The sequence below is a fragment of the Callithrix jacchus genome, chromosome 2 (assembly GCF_049354715.1).
Source record: "Callithrix jacchus isolate 240 chromosome 2, calJac240_pri, whole genome shotgun sequence".
NCBI classification, from domain to species: Eukaryota; Metazoa; Chordata; class Mammalia; order Primates; family Cebidae; genus Callithrix; species Callithrix jacchus.
In genome coordinates this window covers 135689814-135710795 of record NC_133503.1, presented here as the reverse complement: position 1 = coordinate 135710795, position 20982 = coordinate 135689814, and the positions used below count along the sequence as shown (strand labels likewise).

At 39.7% G+C, this 20982-nt stretch overlaps 1 protein-coding gene across 5 annotated transcripts in view; it reads right to left on the bottom strand.

Moving 5' to 3' along the window:
• Positions 1-9377: 9377 nt before the first annotated feature.
• CERT1 (ceramide transporter 1) overlaps positions 9378-20982 on the bottom strand; it is a 133093-nt gene continuing 121488 nt past the window's right edge. For 4 of the 5 annotated variants that reach the window (XM_035291387.3, XM_035291389.3, XM_035291388.3 and 1 more), the window contains 4 exons: positions 19926-20054; positions 19048-19177; positions 17311-17447; positions 9378-12441 (listed from right to left, as the gene is read on the bottom strand). In XM_035291387.3, the coding sequence (XP_035147278.1) occupies positions 17320-17447; positions 19048-19177; positions 19926-20054 (387 nt within the window). In that variant the 3' untranslated portion in view covers positions 9378-12441; positions 17311-17319. The remainder of the gene's footprint in view (positions 12442-17310; positions 17448-19047; positions 19178-19925; positions 20055-20982) is intronic. The other variant, XM_035291391.3, reaches the window with a different exon arrangement.

Sequence of the window (20982 nt, the reverse complement as noted above, 5' to 3'; positions counted from 1 at the left end):
CGAGAATGGGAGGGCTAGTTAAGGGGAAGAGGAGCAGTCAGAACCAAATGGCCATTGCAAGCATTTAAGCAGTGTGAGCTGAACTGGAGAGAGGTACAGCTTGGTATAGCTGAGGATGGCCTCTTTAGGAGAGCTGACTTACATTAAATGAAATTACTGACTACAGTTCTACTGTAGTTAGAGGTAAAAAGGTATGTATGAGCCACTATTAAGAAAGAACCAAGGCCCAGATACTAGAGAATCAGTTTGAATTTTTCTCAGAAATGACCTGTGATTATCTGTATGCTCAGCACTCTCCACGGTGCAACAGGCTGGACAGAGAGAATGAAGGCTCTTCAAGCCTGCTTTCCGCCTGGGTGATTTGCTGAGCAATGAGATACATGTGGCAGGACAGGATGTTTCATTTCAGGAGACGATGCAGGATTAAATCCAATGGGCACATCTCACACTGAAGGATCTGAGCTCAGACAAGGACAAAGAAGAGCAAAACACATCAATACTCATCTCCTGAGTATTATGTTCATTGTGGAGATGTTTTTCAAGACCAGTGTTTCTCAAAGTATGCTCCTGTGCTGGCTAAATCTTGAATTTATTTTTGAGATGGAGTCTTGTTCTTGTTGCCCAGGCTGGAGTGCAGTGGTGTGATCTCAGCTCACTACAATCTTTGCCTCCCAGGTTCAAGCCATTCTGCCTCAGCCTCCTGAGTAGCTGGGATTACAGGCATGTGCTACCACACCCAGCTAATTTTGTATATTTGGTAGAGACGGGGTTTCTCCATGTTGGTCAGGCTGGTCTTGAGCTCTCAACCTCAGGTAATCCGCCTGCCTTGGTCTCCCAAAGTGCTGAAATTACAGGTGTTAGTGACCACACCTGGCCAGATCCTGAAATTACTTTGGTTAGCAAAAATAATGGGTAACCTCTACACTGGAAGCTGAGAAAAGATGGCAGATGAATTAATTTACAATTACGTGTTTAAAGCTTAACAGATGAGTTTTTTCATTTTGGTGTGCTTGCAGCACAGCCCTCCTACCCCCATCCCAGCCATCGTTTTCCATCCTGAGCAAGTTTGAGAGCTGCGGAGGGAGGTGTGGGCACTTGTGCATCAGGATGTGTTTTCTAACAGCTGCTGCTTAAGGCCAAAAGAAGAGCCTCACTCTGACAGCTGGATTTAGGAGGTGGAATGCAAAAGATGGCTTCAATACTGTGGCTCTAAAATGAGTGTGCATCTACCCAGAGGACCTGCTTAAACAGACTGGTGAAACTGACCCAGCAATTTCTGATTCCCTTGCTCTGGGGTGGGGCTAGAACTTTGGCAGTTAACAGGTGCTGCTGCTGCTCCGATAGGTTGGAATTTCAGTATGAGGTGCCTGGTGGGGCTGTGAATGAATGGTATTACAAAATTGTGTTTATTCAGAAGCACAAGGTTGGAAAACACCCAGGGAGAGACCAAGTGTTGGCTAACAAAAATTTAATTGGAATTAACTCAAGTGAGATGTAATAACTGACTAGAAAAATGTTATTTGGATTTGGTGCTCCTCAAGCCCCCGTCCTGCCTCAGAACAACACTGAAGATCTTCTCCACCTCTTCAACCTGTGGAGTGACTGCCCCAGAGAGAGGCACTTACTACCACCTATTCCTTTCACCCTCCTCCTTGTTCCCTGCACTCTCCTGCAAAGGCCAAATAAGAAGGGGGGAAATGTAGTTCCTGTTAGAGGTTTGCATTCATGTATCACTGTCCACTCCCCATCCTCACCCCACCAGCCCTATGAAGTTTGACTCCTTTGAACTGTAACTTCCCAGTATTGTAGTGCTAGAGCAGGATTAGTCCCAGGCAACAGCTTGAACCTTGGCAGGAAAGCATCAGGAAGTAATCCAAACTAGAAGGGCTAGGGTCATCTAGTCTGTGTTGATTATGGAAGTCCTTTGCTTTCATGTCACTTGCAAATTTGAAGTGGGCTGGAGTGGAGGTGGGTGGAAATCTAGGGGACACTTCTGTCTGTCTCCACTCTAAAATCAGCTGGGATTATACTCAGTAGAAGCCTTGGGCACAATCAAGCAAATTCAGAGTATTGATAACCCTGAATGATGTGTGATGGAAGAGTCTTGCTCCCTAGTTCTCTTGTAGCAAGCACTAAAGCTCATAAAGGAATTAACAGAGAAGCCTCTACTTTCCTGCCCATTTCACTGTCTAGACTTGGGCTATAACCTCAAAGGGCTCTTACAATGAAATCAAGTTTTGGTGCACTTCCTCAGTCTTTTCTGATCTAGGAGAGCCTGTGAGCTCTCGTTCTTAAAACTTCATCCTCTAATAACAAAAGGTTCTCAGATCTGTATGGAGAGTCGCCTGCCTCAGGCCAAGCCTCTTTCAACACATCTAGATGCTCTTACCCAGCGGTCCCCAACCTTTTTTGGCACCAGGGATCAATTTCGTGGAACACAGTTTTTCTACGGATGGGGTGGAGTTAGGAGGATGATACTGGGATGAAACAGTTCCACCTCAGATCAGGTATTAGATTCTCATGAGTGCAAAACCTAGCCTCACATGCGCAGCTCACATTAGGGTTCTTGCTCCCGTGAGAATTTAATGCTGCTGCTGAGCTGACAGGAGGTGGAGCTCAGGTAGTAATGCTCACTCTCCAGCGGCTCACCTCCTGCTGTGTGGCCTGGTTCCTAACAGAAATAACTGAATCTTGCTGGTGTAGCCAGGAGAGAAGTCATTTTAAATGGAAAGTTCTTGGGGGAAAAGCCATCTTTAACTTGCTCAGGATGGCACTTACTTATGCCAGTAGAATTCAAACCTTGAACACCCCATCAGAAAAAATTTTGGACACACACCTCCAACGATATTTTGTCTTTTGATACAGTCTCACTCTGTTGCCCAGACTGGAGAGCAGTGACGCAATCTCAGCTCACTGCAACCTCCATCTCCCAGGTTCAAGTGATTCTCCTGCCTCAGCTTCCCAAGCAGCTGGGATTACAGATATGTACCCCCATGTCTGGTTAATTTTTGTATCTTTAGTAGAGATGAATTTCACCATGTTGGCCAGGCTGGAAATATTTATTTCTTGACAAATCATATTGAATTATGTACACTATGAAACAAAAATTAAATAATAAAAATATATACAAGTAAAAGTTGATTTTTTTTTTTTTCTGTACTGCAGAGATAAATCTTGCCCACATTCTCCTCTGGACCGAGGTCTCAGGAAGGCAGGGACTATGTCTTTTCTTGTTACCTTAAACAAGTGTCTTACATTAAAGGTCCTCAAAGTTTGTTGAATGGCTGATGCAACAAATTAATATACTTAGCACTTACGGCAAACAGAAAAAAGTCACAACAGAAAGGCAGGCAGTGTTGAGGGAGCTGGAAACCCAGAGACCTCCATTCCGGTCCTTGCTGTGAGACTTTATTTATGCTATCCACTTCCTATCTCGTCTTCACTTTGCTTAATTGTGAAATGAGCCAGCTGGATTCGCTGACTTCTAAGGCAGTGTCTGTCTAGCTCTACATAATCTATGAAATGCTATATTTATTGTGCCCTCATATGTAAACACAGAATCAGTCTATTATCCAAAGATGGAAACATGAGGTATTTTTGTAGTGGTTGATATGAATCTCATGTGTATTGATACTTTAGGGGACAGCCTAGTACCTTTCACAGAGCACCACAGGGATTGTCAGCAGAAGCGACTCAGCTAATCTTCATTTTCATCATCTCTCCTCAGCAGCTGCACAGATAACAATAACTCTTTGCAGCTCAGACCTGCTGTGGGCTACCTGGCATTTCTTTTGACTCCTTGCTCATCTGCCACTATCTCTAGGCTGGGAGATATGGCATCTCTTTATAAAGCTCAAGTCCTAGGGGAAAGAAGATAATGGTGTTCCTTTCCTTGGATCTCATCTTTGTACCTTCTCATTGAAGTTGAAACTCTTCTGCCCCTCCAGTTTCATTTGCTCCTTCTATTCACAAGCTATCCATGTTTTTTCCCCGCTTTTTTTGCCACCTCAAACATACACTCTATTGAAACTGCTCTCTGACTTCAGGTGGGGTCTTGCGTTCTACTGGTCAGTTGGGCTAATAAGCTAGAGCCTAGCTTATTAGTAGAGCCTGTAGACTAATACAACAAGCAGTGTCATAGTAGTTATATAATCCAAATACAAAGGAAAAGCACATACAATAGAACTGAAGAACAGTTGGGGCCGTTGACGTAATTAAGTTCAGAAGTTGGGACCCCGAAGTAGGTTTTATCTATTGACTAAGAGGAGGAGAGCAAGCATTTCCTTTGAAGGTAAGCATGGATTGCCGAGTGACACAATAAATCTACCTGGCTGTGACGATTTATCTGTATAGAGGACCAAGGAGAGTCAGACTGGTAAGACAGATGGGGAAAGGCCAAACTACTCAAAGATGTCTTTGATGTGAGACTGAAATCAAGGAGTATGGACTCGCTCTTGGAGATAAAGGCACTGTTGAAACATACTTAGCAAGAGGCATGATGTACTACAGTGTTATCGAGCAAATGGGCTCACTGCCCAGTATACACAGAAGCCAATAATTGGCACTGGCTTGAGAGAAAAAAAAGGCTTTATTGCAAAACTGGCCAGCAAGACAGACAGGAGTTGGGCACAAATTTATTTCCAAAATTTGGGGTATGGGATAAATTTTACAGGATCAGAGGGCAAAGGGAAAGAAGGACTCTGGAATGTTGGCTTGGCTAGGTGAGCCTGGAGGGCTTCAAATTTGACCACTTACGGTATGTTGAGGGAGATATGGTCCCCAGATCTTTTAGGCAAACGGACCCCTTGCTTCTGAGAGTCCTGGTCTTCTTGGTTCTGGGGGCAGGAATTGTTTTGGGTGTTGTTAGATGTAAAATCGTTTTCTATTGTGGATACTTGGGCTATATGAGTGCAGTTTTTGGCTGTTATACCTAAAAGGTAACTCGACATTTTGTTATCAACAGAATAGGTCGTTTGGGCTGGTCCCGCAGTTACAAATTGATAGTTTGATAGTGGCAGGCGGAAGTGAATATAAGGAGAAAGTAAAGGCAAATAAAACACTTAGGAGAGTCTCATCTCTACACTGATTCTACAGCTCTGAACGCTTATTTAGCTAATATTTTATAAATATTAGAATGACTACTGGGCAGCTAGTTTGAGAAACAACCATTTCCACTTCTTGAGTTTTAAAAACTATCATCTCTCCTAGTCCTCTCCCTTACTGGTTATGTCCTGGAGGTAGACTAAACCCTAGACAAGCCAAGTAACTTATGGTTCTGCTCAAAGCCCCCGAATGTTTGCAATTGGTCATTATTCTTGTATCTTGCTCATCTTCCTATCTCTACCATTCCAGACTCAGCACCTAGCACCTATTTGTAGTGGCCTTAGTGTTTCTTTATATTTACATAGTGCTTTCAAGTTTTTAAAGCACAAAAATACATAATCTTGCTCTTCCCCAAAGAATCCTGTGATGTAGCTATAGTAGGTGGCTTTGTATTACTTTATAGAAGATCACAATAGACTTAGACACATTAAAATGATTTGCCCAAGATCAAAGCTCTTCAAGTGACAGAGCCAGAGAACCTTTGGTCTTCTGGCTTCTAAGTCTCATTCTTTCTCAGTAAGTGGAATACATGGTACCCAGGAACTTGGAAATTTACTTAGAAATAACGGTAACAACAAAAACCTACCGATGCCAGGAATAAAGTCAGTCACAGGCTAAAAATTGTAGCTTTAAATTAAAATGAATACCATTAATGTGGTGCTATCAATGTACACAGAGGTTGTTGAACTTGTTAAAACACAGCAACAACCCTTTTCCAATCTACCTTCTGAGACCCGAGAATCAGAATTAGAAGACTTCTGTACATCTCAAACGTGGCTAAGTCTATTGTTCAATGTACCTTATTCAAATGCTTCTGACCTCAAAGCTTATTTCCTTTGAAACAGTCTTGCACTGTTGCCCAGGCTGGATTGCAATGGTGCGTTGGCAGCTCACTGAAACCTCTGCCTGCCAGGTTCAAGTGATTCTTATGATTCAGCCTCCCGAGTAGCTGGGATTACAGGCAACTGCCACCACACCATTAATTTTTGTATTTTTAGTAGAGATGGGGATTCACCATGTTGGCCAGGCTGGTCTTGAACTCTTGACCTTGTGATCCACCCACCTCAGCCTCCCAAAGTGCTGGGATTACAGGCATGAGCCACCACAACCAGCCCAGCCTATTTCCTTTAACTTTGGATACATTTCTTAAAAGCTTGGCAATATGCTGGTCATTGCTGTATCTCCAATCCTTCATGGCATGCAGTAGGTGTTCAATAAATACTTGCTCTGGGAATGGTTTTAAGGTGCTGGGGAATTACCGATATCCAAATTGCCAAAGTGTTTTGGACACTGACTACACCTTGATTTAGCTGCTGCACACAGATTCCCTGCTGCTGGACCCAGTTACCATTTAAGCCTCACAACCCTAACAACATTAATACAGAAAAGAACCACAGTAAACTGAGTTGGAGTGAATCCAAAGCTTGCTTTATTTCCTCAGTGGTTCTTCTGTGGCAGGTAGCCAACAAAACAGTGATAGTTATATTGTAGCTCATCCTTAGGTTGAAATTCTGGGATAAAATCCTTGGACTTGTTTGCAGTGGTGTTTTATGACTCAGTTCCCCATTTCATCCTCTGAGCTGGAGGACAGGAAGAAAGTTCAAGCACCAACTGGTGATCAGATTTCATCTTTACTGACCTCCTTTCTGTATCGGGTGGGTTTTATAAGACTTTGTTACAAAAGCCCCTTGACTTATGATGGGGCTACATACTGATAAGCCCCCACTGTAAGTTGAAAATAAGTTAAAATAATAATGCAATTTCAACAGAAGCCCTTGATTTATGATCTGGCTATGTACTGATCAGCCCACTGCAAGTTGAAAATACCATGAGTTGAAAACTTTTTTTTTTTTTTTTGAGATGGAGTCTTGCTCTGTCGCCCAGGCTGGAGTGCAGTGGTGTGATCTCAGCTCATTGCAGCTTCTGCTTCCTGGGTTCAAGCAATTCACCTGCCTCAGGCTCCCAAGAAGCTGCGATTACAGGCGCACGCCACGACGCCCAGCTAACTTTTGTATTTTTAGTAGAGACGGGGTTTCACCATGTTAGACAGGCTGGTCTCCAACTCCTGACCTCAGGTGATCCACCCACCTCGGCCTTCCAAAGAGCTGGAATTACAGGTGTGAGCCACTGCCCCCGGCTGAAAATGTACATTTGACTCGCAGTATTTTCCATTTATGACTGGTTTATCGGAACACAGTGCCACGCTCAACTGGAGTGTACTGAATTTGCTGTGCTTTGCATAAAGTCCAAGGATCATAAATCAAACTATCAAGAGACTATCTGTATCTGGAATTGTATGAAGCCAATATTGAAGTGTGAGAATAAGACCCATACACCAAAATTACTAGTCTTCAAGCATGTTGGCTCTTTCTAGTCCATCAAACACTATTCCAGGTATTAGACATATGTATTAAAAAGTAGAGTCTAATGGGGAAAAAAAAATCAAACAGGAGGCAATCAGTAGGTTTGGAAGCTCAACCTCTTTCATCTGTAAAATGGGTGGTACCAACAACCGCTACTATCACCTCCCAGGACTGTTGTGTGGGGAGGAGTCCGAAAAAGCAGGCATAGTGCCTAATACGGAAAGAACAGATATACCCTCATACACTTCATCACCCACAGAGCCTGCATGACAGAAAAATCCCAGTTTGGCATCTTCAATAACTTCAGAGATCTTTTTTTTTTTCTTTAGATGGAGTTTCGCTGTTGTTACCCAGACTGGAGTGCCATGATCTTGGCTCACTGCAACCTCCGCCTTCTGGGTTCAAGCAATTCTCCTGCCTCAGCCTCCCGAGTAGCTGGGACTACAGGCGCGCACCACCATGCCCAGCTAATTTTTGTATTTTTAGTAGAGACGGGGTTTCACCTTGTTGACCAGGATGGTCTTGATCTCTTGACCTCGTGATCCACCTGCCTCGGCCTCCCAAAGTGCTGGGATTATAGGCGTGAGCCACTGTGCCCGGCCCAGAGATCTTAAAGATTTTTTCTAGTACTAATCTCACAGAACTCTATGGAGAGAATGAAGAGGCCAATAAAGTAGCTTCACTTATATTTGTGCAAGGCTATTCAAAGTATACAGATGTGGAAGGTTCATAGAAAATGTGTTTTAATAGGTAGACGATGTAAAAGATAGTATGAACTCTGTTGTAACCAAGTTCAAATAATGGCAAGAAAATCTGGAAGAGATCCTATAAAAGCAACCCCACTTGAAATTGCTAGTTAGAACTACAGCTTATTTGTGGTTATATTCCAAAGTCAAGCCTAAAGCAAAAACTGCACAGTTAAAACTGCCCTAGAAAATTCCTCTAGGAATGAGGACCGCATATTTATCTGTCAACAAGTTCAATACGAGTCAGATTTTCCCTCCAGCATCCCACCAGATTAAGCAGTTGGCTTTTGTTTACAGATCATATTGTTTGGATGGCATGTATTTTTGAACACACTAGGAAAGAAATATGCTCAGTGACTTTCAATAAGAATCACTGACCCAGTGAACTGCAAGTCCATGCTTCCCATTTCAATCCCTGAGTGCAACAAGTGGAGCTGAATTATTTAAATGAGATTTAAATAAATGAGATTATTTATTTATGGTTAAGTGCATACGGCTCAATCATAAAATCAATATGTATCATTCACCAGCACTGTGCTTCCATTTATTCATACCCAAGTGAATATGGCTTCATTTTCTAGCAATCTTTTAAAACTTTTGGACACGATCCACAGTAAGAAATTCATTGTAAAATATAACCCACTATACACATGTGTGTATAATACATATGACAAAACAATATACAATGTATTGCATGCCATGTACTTGATGTATTCCATCCTATTTTGTTAAAAAAAAAAAAAAAAACTGGGCCAGGTACGGTGGCTCATGCCTGTAATCCCAGCACTTTGACAGGCCAGGCGGGTGGATCATCTGAGGTCTGGAGTTTGAGACTAGCCTGGCCAACATGGGCGAAACCCCACCTCTACTAAAATAACAAAAATTAGCAGGGCATAGTGCCTTGTTCCTGTAATCCCAGCCACTCAGGAGGTTGAGGCATGAGAATCACCTGAACTTGGGAGGCGGAGGTTGCAGTGAACTGAGATCATGCCACTACACTCCAGCCTGGGTGACAGAGTAAGACTCTTAAAAAAAAAAAGGCTGCAACTCAGTAGTTTTCTTGATCCCTAACTGGGTTACAGGAAGAACACTGAATTTCAAGCTCTTAACTACTCAAGAGTAGGGCAACATCTCAGGGTTAAGGAATACAAACAAAGCAAGCACATTTGTCCATAATATTTTAATACTTTTCCACTTTAAATACTGGTTTTAATTTCGTGATTGTAACATGGAAGATCCAACTTTATTATGTTTAAAAAACATCATCAGGATCATAAAGCTATTATAGAAGTTACTCTACACACTCCCAAGGTACTTTAAAATGATTATGTTTTGAGTCTGTAGATGAACCATGACAAAATCCAAATACATCGTCTATACAACTCGGACTAAATACTGGTGAAAAGTGTTTAATTGGACAAATAACTGATAAGCTTAAAGATAACCAGCCCAATTTCACAAGAGAACCAGCTCAGCCCAACTAAAGATTTCTTAATAGCAAGTGACACTGATGTTGTACTAGGTGTACAAATTAGTTGATGAAACTGAACAAAGAGAAAACCCATTCCTCCTTTTCCATACTTTGCCTTCTTATACCTCCCTTGCAGTATAACTTCCCCTTGGTTTAGCTGCCCCTGTGACAATACCAAACCAAGTACTGCAGTGATCATGCTCTACCTCAAAACCAGGAGTCCTGGATTGCAACGGAAACACTGTGCTCTCCTGTCCTGTACGGTGGGCAGTCAGGGACAAAACCCCACATCACCAATCTATTTCAAGTTTCTAACGTAGCATAAAAGAATAACTGAGGAGAAAAGAGAGTCAACGGTAGTTCTTTCTTTTCGTTTTGGGGAAGACAAAATCTGTAGATGAGAAAACATGAATATTCAATATGTAGGAAATAGCTTAATAAAAGTAATTCTAGAGGGTCTGAATGTTGTCCAGAGGGCCAGTACCTCTTCAAATTCTGACCTCTTTTGTACTCTCTCCATATTCCCCAATTATTTCTCAATCTGACTGGGTGGGATTAACTCTAGTGAAGTACAGGTGCAGGTATCTAAAGGTAAAATGTATCTTTTCTTCTTTTAATACAAATATTTTAGTGTAATCATTTTATGTACAGAATCAGTTGCAAAAGTATATCATCACATTTAGTCCAAATGCAACTAATGATAATTAGATTTAGGTATTGCTTTGTAAACTTTCCATACTTCTGTAAAATAAAGCTATCCGATTTAGTTATGAAAGAGTTAATTGTCTGTGTTCATGACAGTTACCAGAAATGGCGAACAGAGAAACATTTATAGTGAGCATATAGAATTTTTTTGAAGATTCTTATCAGAGGCTATGGTGAATAAATCTTCCCTCCCCAGCCCTCCCATTCTCCCATCCCAACCCCATACCCCACAGCTGATTGTAAAATAAAATACACATTTGAGGTATAAACTTTTTGTTTTTAAACATCACAATATAAAATGTTAACTGGTGATGTAGTAAACCAATATGATAATTTGTCTTATTTGCCTTACTAGCATTACCACCATATAGGCACTTTTCCACATAGTCAAATTATGAACAGCATTTTTCTATAAGGCATATTCCATGCACATCATTTACAGAAATGTAAATCAAAAAATAGAAAAGATTATGGAGCGTGAAATCTGCGTGCATGTAATGTAAGCATATGTTTTATATGTATTTTTCTCTCTGTACAGAATAATAAATATTACTACATCTGATGCAAGTAATTCACTTCCAGGATTGTGCATATTAAGCGACAAGACTAATCCCATCATTAAATTATTATCTTGCACTTATCATTAAGACTCCATTACCATGTATGTGATATATACAGGACATGTTCTATGTGACATGACTTTCTGCTTTACAAAATGGGTCTGATTTCTTTGTTTTTACAGAGATAACAGGTCAGCAAAGCATCTACAAAATGCCTCTGATTTGTATGAATACACTGGTGTGTAAACACAATGAAGATTTTGAAGTGGGCAGTCATTTCAACTTCAGTGAGTACTATTCCTTGCCTCAACTCCATGCTTCAATGTTGTTTACAGGACGTAAACTGAAAAAGGTATTTTACATTTTAAGTTCTTATAGCAACAAAGAAAAGCATTTCAGTTTGAATCATGTGGAATCCTTACTGCTCTGATGAAGTTTCTGATCAAGAGGCAAAGAGAAGCACTGCTCACATTTTCTATGTATACTCTGCAACATATCTTTTAAACTGACCCAAACTGGAACATATATACCCGTTACCGAATACCAGAAGTATTGAATTAAATGTCAAACTCAGTCTGATTTTCTTTGAGTAATACCGTATACTATCTTAGAAATTTCAAGAAAACATGAGCTTATTTTTTCTTGACCATTTTCCAGAAAGTAGTCTATACCAACAAGGTTTGTACAGACGTTTCTGTTTGGAGACAGGCAGAACCAATTTAGGGCTTACCAAACTGTGTAACAAACTGAAAAAAGTCTCTAGCACATAGTACACAACTAAAAAATATAATAGAAATATAAAGATATCTGGGGGAAGAAATAAAGCTTTTCACTTTCTCCATCAGAACCAAGGGAGGTTCTTCATGAGAGTAAGACGATAGAAAAGGCAAAATCATAGGTTACTGACAGCCCTCGTTATTAAAAGACATGTGATAACATGAATATAGAAATCAGCAGCAATGGATTCTATGATTATACAAAGCAAAAAAAGTCAAAAAATTCTGGACACAGATTAGACTGTAGGCCTGAAAAAAGAACCTCATCCAGATATTTGGTGCACAGAAAGCACATGCCCCATGTGCGTTCAACTTCTGTGCTTTTCTTTTGTGCACAAAACCTGATACAACAGAGGATCTTAGGCCGGACCATAGTAAATTAAAAATTCTGAAAAAGTATCCAAAAACTAAAGCATCAATTTCTAGTTGTGATTCAAAGTTGATTTTTTTCTCTTCTAGGAGCAAGCAAATAAAAATATAGCCATATACATGTAGTCTTACATGTATTTATAGTTATATGCTGAGCAAGGAAATCTAGCAGGAGATAGCTAGTGTTAGATGTTCAGCTTTGCTATTGCAGTATTTTGTCATTTTTGTACACAAGGCCAAGGTCTTGGGCCACAAACAAGGCTATAGATCCTATGTTCCAGCTTAGAGCATTCAGGTATTTTTCTTTTTTTCTCCAACATGGAATGTCACACAGCCTTGCTTCAGTCACTGAAGGGGGAAAAAAAAGACAAGTAAAAAACTCAGTAGTATGTTACCAACAGCTGCAAGACTACCAGAACAGAGTTCTCCCACCCTCCATATTCATAGAATGCATAGAATCTCTACTAAAATTTATCATTATGAATGCAAAATTATTAACCTTACAAATTTAAACTTATTCCATTAGCAAGGAATTGAAGGAATATTTAATCTTTCAAAAGTTAGAAAAAATTAAAAAGTGGAATAGTCCTCTCTACGGTCCAGTCCTCCAAGATGACAAAGAAAATAAGAAACAGTGGTTATGCCAAAAAGGGCCATGCAGCCAAGAGGCTGCACAAGTTGGCCGAACAAGATCTGTGCTTGATGTGTGCCCAAGAACAAAGCCATTAAGAAATTTGTCATTCGAAACATAGCGAAGGACGCAGCAGTGAGGAACATTTCTGAAGTGAGCATCACTGATGCCTATGTGCTTCCCAAGCTGTATGTGAAGCTACATTACTCCGCGAGTTGTGCAATTCACAGCAAAGTACTCAGAAATTGATCTCACAAAACTCACAAGGACTGAACACCTACACCCGGATTCCAGGACCCCCAACAAAGTCCATGTAATGAGCTGAGTTCTTAAAGACTAAAGACAAACTATTCTCTGGAGAAAAACAAAATGAAAATTGTACTTAATACTGCATGCTGAGTGTATCTGTGCCACACAGTGGGAATTTTGTGTGTGTGTTAAATCAAGTGTGAAGTGACACAAAGTATTTTCATGGGGAAGAAAGCTTCTTCATGTAAATTAAACCTTAATTGTTTGCAGTTACATCCTTGGCCTCACAATTTGCACAGCTGTGTGAAATAAGGTTTAGGCATCTGGGGGAAAAATGGGGTAATATAGGCAAACAGAGGGAATCAATGAAAGGTCTCTGGATTTTTACCCTACAACATGCCATTTCTTTCCTCTTTAGCCTGCAGTAAAAAATTATGCCATATAATACTATTTATCAAGAATCAAAAAAATGTATTCAAGCTATCAAAGAGAGACCCGCCATAAAGCAAACATGCTCAGACCTCTTTGTCAAAAGAGTTTAAAAGTTTTTACTGGCTGGGCTAGATGGCTCACACCTGTAATCCCACTACTCAGGAGGCTGAGGCAGAATAGCTTGAACCCAGGAGGCGGAGATTGCAGTGAGTTGAGATCCTGCCACTGCACTCAAGCCGGCGTGACAGAGCAAGACTCTATCTTAAAAAAAAAAAAAAAAAAAAAAAGCCAGATCTGAAGTTGGGCCAATGAATTTTTTCAGAACAGCTTTGCAAACATATATATGTATTCACAAACAATCAACCTCTCTTCCCCAGAGATGAATTTTTTAAAAAAGATTTCAAGCTCCTCCCTCCTAGGTCCACAAATGAAAAATCACGTTATTTGTGCACATACAGATGGATGCACACATATAGAGTCAAATAAAACACTGCTCGAAATCCAACAGGATATTAGCAGCAAATGCTACCTACCATGTACCTTTCAAATGTTTAAAAAAGTTATTCTTCTCAAATATAATCAAGAGCATGTTTTACAACTGCATCTGATTTCTCTTGCTTTAATACAAAGTTGCATTTTCTGTCTTGCTTAGTTGAATATCCAAGCCCCTTTGGTAAGGAAGTCATCATAAAGCATCAATGCTCTTTCGGTGAGGTCAAGGTGAAGAAGAGAAAAGACAGATAGAGTGAAAGAAACTATGTCTGGCCTTGGATAGAGTGGAACAGCACCCCTTTAAACACCTAGAGGCCATGGCAAGAGACATAGCTAAGCAGGGTGACAAGCCTGTTGCTGTCACATGTCATCAGTTTTCTGGTTTATTTGATAAATATGGCACAGACTCAGAATCAGTAAGAAGTATGTGTCCAGGTCTAGCTGTAACAATTCTAAAGTACAAGATAGTACAAAAATTGTCAGCACACTTAATGCAATATAGTTGTGCCTGAAGAAAGAATCCCTAAAGAGTCAGGCTATATTCCAAAATACCAATCATTCAGGTAAGTAAGACCAGAACCTGTTTAATATTTTCAAATGCCCTTTTCCCCGGGAAAAAGCTAAATATCTAAGACATCAATGCAATGTCCCTTATATTAGTATCAGATAACAAATTAAGCCTTCACATTTTTTTAAAGAAAGACATACTATAAACATCATCAGAAATCAGACTTGTTTAAAATTATTTCATTATATAATTATTATTTTTAGCTAAAGAGGACTCAAGAATATACATTTCTCAGCCAATTATTTAACATTCAGTGTAGGTGAGAATGAGAGGATATTCGTATTGCTTTCCATTTGTGTATCATAATTGGCAATATCTACTAATGTTTTAAATGTTAACATAAAATCGAATTTAGAGAAATAGTATTATACAAAGGATATTCAATGGACCAAAGCAGGCTTAAACTCAGTCATAGGAGGAATACAATTAAAACTACACTGAGAGGGTATTTTTCACTTAATGAGTTGGGAAAACTGTAAAGTTTTGTTTTACAGATTGTATGAAAAACTATGAGAAACAGCCATTCCAATCCATTATTGCTGTTGAGATGGTCAATTACTATAACCTCTCTGAAAAGCAATATCTAAATTATAAATGAACACACCCCTAGCAGGGCCAGCAGTACCACATCTATTAATTTTCCCCACATATAAACTTACAAGTACAAAATGACATATAGATATGACACTGTTCTAGCAAAAACTGGAAACTGTAATATTCATCAATGTAGAACTGATTAAATAAATTATATACATCTATACAATGGGATACTGTATAACCATCAAAATGAGGAAGCTCCTTACAAATACGTGAGACCTTCAAGATAAAATGAATGCAAATATAAGATGCTGAACAGTATTTACAGTATGCTGCTGCCTCTTTAACAACAAAAAAAGTGTATGTGTGTAGAAAATACACTTGAATTTGTTTACTCAAGCATTAAAAACTTCCTGGAAGAAACTAGTTAATAGCATATGTAGCGGTGAATGCAGGACTGGGTAAATTATGCTGTATAACTTTTTCATACTTTTGACTTTTTTTTTTTTTAAAAGAGACATTACCTCTGTTGTCCAGGCTGGAGTGCAGCTGTGTAATCACAGCTCACTGCAGCCTCAAACTCCTGGACAAAGCAATCCTTCCGCTTCAGCCTCCCAAGTTACTAAGAGTACAGTTGCATGCCACCACACCTAATTTTTTTTTTTTTTTTTTTTTTTGACAAGATGGAATCTTGCTGTGTTACTCAGGCTAGACTCGAACTCCTGGCCTAAAGCCAGCCATTCTCCTACTTCAGTCTCCCAAAGTGTTGGGATTACAAGTGTGAGCCACTGTGCGTGGCCATTTTGGCCTTTTAATCATGTTAATGTAACACTTATTTTAAAAAGTTAAAGATTCCAGGCTGGGCATGGTGGCTCAAGTCTGTAATCCCAGCACTTTGGGAGGCCCAGGCAGGCAGGTCGCCTGAGGTCAGGCATTTGTGACCAGCCTGGCCAACATGGTGAAAACCGTCTCTACTAAAAGTACAAAAATTAGCTGGGCGTGGTGGCAGGCACCTGTAATCCCAGCTACTCAGGAGGCTGAGGTAGGAGAATCACTTGAATCCGGGAGGTGGAGGTTGCAGTGAGCCCAGATTGGGCCACTGTACTCTGGCCTGGGCAAAAAAAGAGAAAGTTCATCTTAAAAAAAAAAAAAAAAGGAAAAGATTCGACCTCCTTGCATAAAGGTGTTTAGTGCTCTACTGGTTGACAGCAAAAACATGGAACCAACTGAGACATTAACATGGGACTAGTTAATAAATTCTGCAACACGCATGCAACTGATGTTAAAAGAATGAGATATTTTACGCATCTCATGTCGTAATAAAGAAAGATAGGTGAAAAAGCAGGCTATAAAACAAGTATTTTGTTATAACAGTAATCTCAAAAACACGTCAGTACATACACAGAAAAATCTGGAAGAATATACAACAAAAATAACAGTAGTTTCTAAGAAAGAAAAGAATACAGGGAGTTTGTACTTGTGCAGTTCTATAATATCAAAATTTCTTTTCTGTATTTTTAGATGGAGTCTTGCTCTGTCGCTCAGACTGGACTGCAGTGGCATGATATTGGCTCACTGAAAGCCCCACCTCCCGGGTTCAAGCAATGCTCTGCCTTAGCCTCCCGACTAGCTGGGATTACATGTGCCTGTCACCATGCCTGGCTAATTTTTCTATTTCCTTTTAGTACAGATGGAGTTTCACTATCTTGGCCAGGCTGGTCTTGAACTTCTCATCTTGTGATCCACCCACCTTGGCCTCCCAAAGTGCTGGTATTACAGGAGTGAGCCACTATGCCCAGCCAATATGAAAATTTCTTTACATAAGCATTAGAAGAAAAAGTAAACAATAAAAAAATTAAGTTTTAAAGGCTATAAACTGTAATTCTCAAGACCAGGCGTGGTGGCTCATGTTTGTAATCCCAGCACTTTGGGAGGCGAGGCAGGAGGATTGTTTGAGGCCAGGTTCAAGAACAGCCTGGCAACACAGCAAGACCCAATCTCTACAAAAAATAAAAAAATTAGCTGAGCATGGTGGCACACGCCTGTGGTCCCAGCTACTGGGAAGGATGAGGTGAAAGGATGGCTTGAGGCCAGAGGTCGAGGTTGCAGTGAGTTGTGCTGGTGTCACTGCACTCCACCTTAGGGAACAGAGCAAGACCCTGTTTAAGACAACAACTAAAACCAACAAAACAATACTCTATCTATCAACAAACGCAGCAACTACTTACAACAACTAAATTTTAGTATCAGAGTTATACTAGTGATATAAAGTTAAAAAAAAAAAAAGGTAAAACCTATCTTCCAGTACCTGTTAATACTAGAACAAAATAGGCTTTCCTGCGGTTTTTTCTTGAACGTAAGAAGTAAAACGTTTTAGAAATTTAGGATACTCTCGCTTTGCCACTGCCCTTAACACTGAGGCTGGTGCCCATCCTCCAGGGTTCACTGCAACATAAAAGGAAAATCAAACGTATTAAGATACAATTCTCCAAACACATGTGAAACACTTAAATTTGTTCCCTTGCTTTTAAAATATTCCTCACATTGGACCAATTAGCATCTTATTTTGTCTGTTTTTGTTTTTAGACGGATTCTCGCTCTGTTGCCAGACTGGAGTGCAGTGGCGCGGTCCTGGCTCATTGCAACCTCTGCCTCCTGGGTTCAAGCGATTCTCCTGCCTCGGCCTCCCAAGTAGCTGGGACTATAGGTGTGTGCAGCCATGCCCAGCTAATTTTTGTATTTTTAGTAGCAATGGGGTTTCACCATGTTAGCTATGATGGTCTGGTATTAATCTCTTGACCTTGTAATCCATCTGCCTCAGCCTCCCAAAGTGCTGGGATTATAGGCGTGAGCCTCCAAGCCTGGCTGGACCAATTAGCATCTTTTAAAGCCCCAACCCTTTGTTCCTTAATACTATCCATCAGACATAATCAGACAGCAAACAAGAAAGCATTTATAACCTTTCTAAAATGTTCTTGGTTCCTGAAATTACCTGCAAAAGTTAACAGAGCACCACTTAAGGTCATTTAGGGCAGATTTATTCATAAATCTGTATTATAATTAAATAGTAACTTACTCAGGTACAACTGTTTCTTTAAACATACTAGCAGTTATGGCCCTATATAAAGAAGACTTGACTTTCGATGAGAAAGGTTGGTGCAAAGTGGGTGAAGTAAGGACCCAAAGCAAGCAATGAAAAGGGCTACCCAAAGTGAAATAAATATATAACTAGTAACTAAGAAGGACTAGGAAAGCACTGATTCAGAAAACAAAAAACCTGACAATAAATGCCAAAGAGAAATAAATATGTAACTAACAACTAATAAGGACTGGGGCGGTGGTGGGGCATTGATTCAGAAAGCTAAAAAACTTGACAATGAGTAGAAGAACTGTCAATTTCCTTAACCTCTGGAGCTTATATTCCTGACTATAGCTAAGAAAATTATGCTTAAAAATGAAGGCTAAGCCGGGTGCCGTGGCTCATGCCTGTAATCCCAGCACTTTGGGAGGCCGAGGTGGGTGGATTGTGAGGTCAGGAGTTCAAGACCAGCCTGGCCAAGATGGCAAAACCCCATGTCTACTAAAAATACAAAAACATTAGCTAGGCGTGGTAGCGGGTGCCTGTAGTCCCAGCTACTCGGCAGGCTGAGGCAGAGAATGGCTTGAACCCAGGAGGCGGAGGTTGCAGTGAGCCAAGATCACGCCACTGTACTCTAGCCTGGGTGACAGAGTGAGACTCCAACTCAATTAAGAAAGAAAAAAAAAAAGAAGACTGCTATATGACAGTGACCTAGGGATGAAGTTTTAAGATTTACCTATTCAGCTCCAGCTTCAGAAATAATAATATGGTAATAGTTTCAGGGTGAAATTCAGACATCTGTATTTTCAAAGATTTTCTAGTAATTCTGATAGACCTTTCTCCAAATTAAAAATTAGTATTCTAATGGATAAGAACTAAAAGGGCATTTGTCCAAATTGTTTTCAGGTAGGTCATGATCAAGAACAGCTATATTATAAACCATACAAAAAACAATAAAATACATACCATTAGCTACATATGTAATCTTGCATAGAATGTTGTCTCTGCTAATCTCCTGGTTTCCCTCTGGTGGGCTTACCAAAGTTTGACAAATCATAGCAACATTTATTTTGGCACGGACACATCGGTTGTTTAGCTGCCAAAACAAAAACGAAAGCATCAGCATATACCTAGCATTTTGTAATCTCTGCTGGTCTAAAAGTATATTAAATTAACCAAAATTGTAACTCTTAAAAATATCTCCAGTGAAATCTTATAAGCACAAAGCTGATATGACACCAGGATTCCTCCCCATCCACTTTTTTTGGTGACAGGGTCTTGCTCTGTTCCCCACTCTGGAGTGTAGTGGCACCATCATAGTTCACTGCAGCCTCAAACTCCTGGGATCAAGCAATCCTCTCGCTTCGACCTCCAGAGTAGCTGGGACCACAGGTGTGTATCAACAGGCCTGGCTAATTAAAAAAACTTTCTTTTTTTTTTTTTTTTAAATAAAGATGCGGTCTCACCAGGTTGCTCAGGCTTCCCTCCTCTTAAGTAGTAAATGGAGCTAAATGTGGTAAACCACAAAGGTTTGGCTGGTAGTTGATAATGGCTTAAGAGATAACTGTGGAAAGTAGCCTACATACACTGCTCTTTTGGCTATTTCACCAAACCTTAGAAGGAAAGGAAAATGGCCCTGGTGGAATGTTCATAGCCATGACTGTTGTCCTCAGACAACAGATGGCCTATACTGTTCCTAGTAGTCACTCCAACATAAAACACAATCTAAGAAGCATTATCAAATCAAGTATTGTGTGTGGGTTATATGTTTATCCTCTATGTCCTCCATGATGTATTTAGCTTTATATTGTTTACTTATATACATTTATATACACCATACTTACAGGAGCACTGTCATGATCCACAGAAAAATTACAAACTATCCAAGTTTCGGGGTCATTTTCAGTCAAGGCTGATATCTTTCGAATGGCAGAAAGATATAATACGTCTCGCTGGGAAGCAGGCCACACCCTCTGTGGAGAAGTAAAAATCTTCTGAAAAACAGATCTAACATGGAACTAACAAGAGAAACAAATGTAAAGCTAAAAAAGTCTTAATTGAAGGTGAAATCTCAAATTTTAAATGGAAACTATCTGAGGATATCTACCAAATGAGTAATTATGAACAGAGTTAATAGCTTTGCAGACCAACATAATCAAAGGAATAATGTTCTACTTTTAAAAATTGTAGTAAAATATATACACATATAATTTGCCATTACTGATATTTAGGGTACAACTCAGAGACATTAATTACATTCACAATGTTATATAACCATACTGCTATCTCTAAAATTTATCATCATCCCAAACAGAAACTCTGTATCCATTAAGCAAAAACTCTCCATTCCCCTCTCCTCATACTCCATGATTATGTTCCACTTAGATTCAAAGACTTAAAGAAAAAAAGGATCAAATCACATTAGAAAGAATTTTAAGTCACTTAGATTGAATACTTCAATATTAAAGGATGTAAGGAGACACACTATGGAAATGACATGGAGCCTAGGTCTCCAATAACTGGGACTACCTACTTTAAATAAGAAAAAAACAAACTTTTATCCTGTTTAAGTTACTTTTATTTTGGTTATCTGGTATACATACTTGAACTAGTCCTTATTATGCGTGTCATTCCTGATTACTGAGTGTAATAAATAGCATACAATACAAATCATTTGCAAAATGAAATAATTCATTTTTTAAAGATGCAAAAGTTCAAGCAGTTGACGAAGACAGTGTTGGGTAAATTGTGTGGAGATGGCAATACATGAAGATTTGGCAAATTTAGACCTAATAAATACAAATCCACAGGATAAGACAGAAATTTAAAGAATGAGAATGACTTAAATATCAGAAGACCAGTAGCCCTCTTTTAAGACCATATTGTAAAAGAAGTCAAATT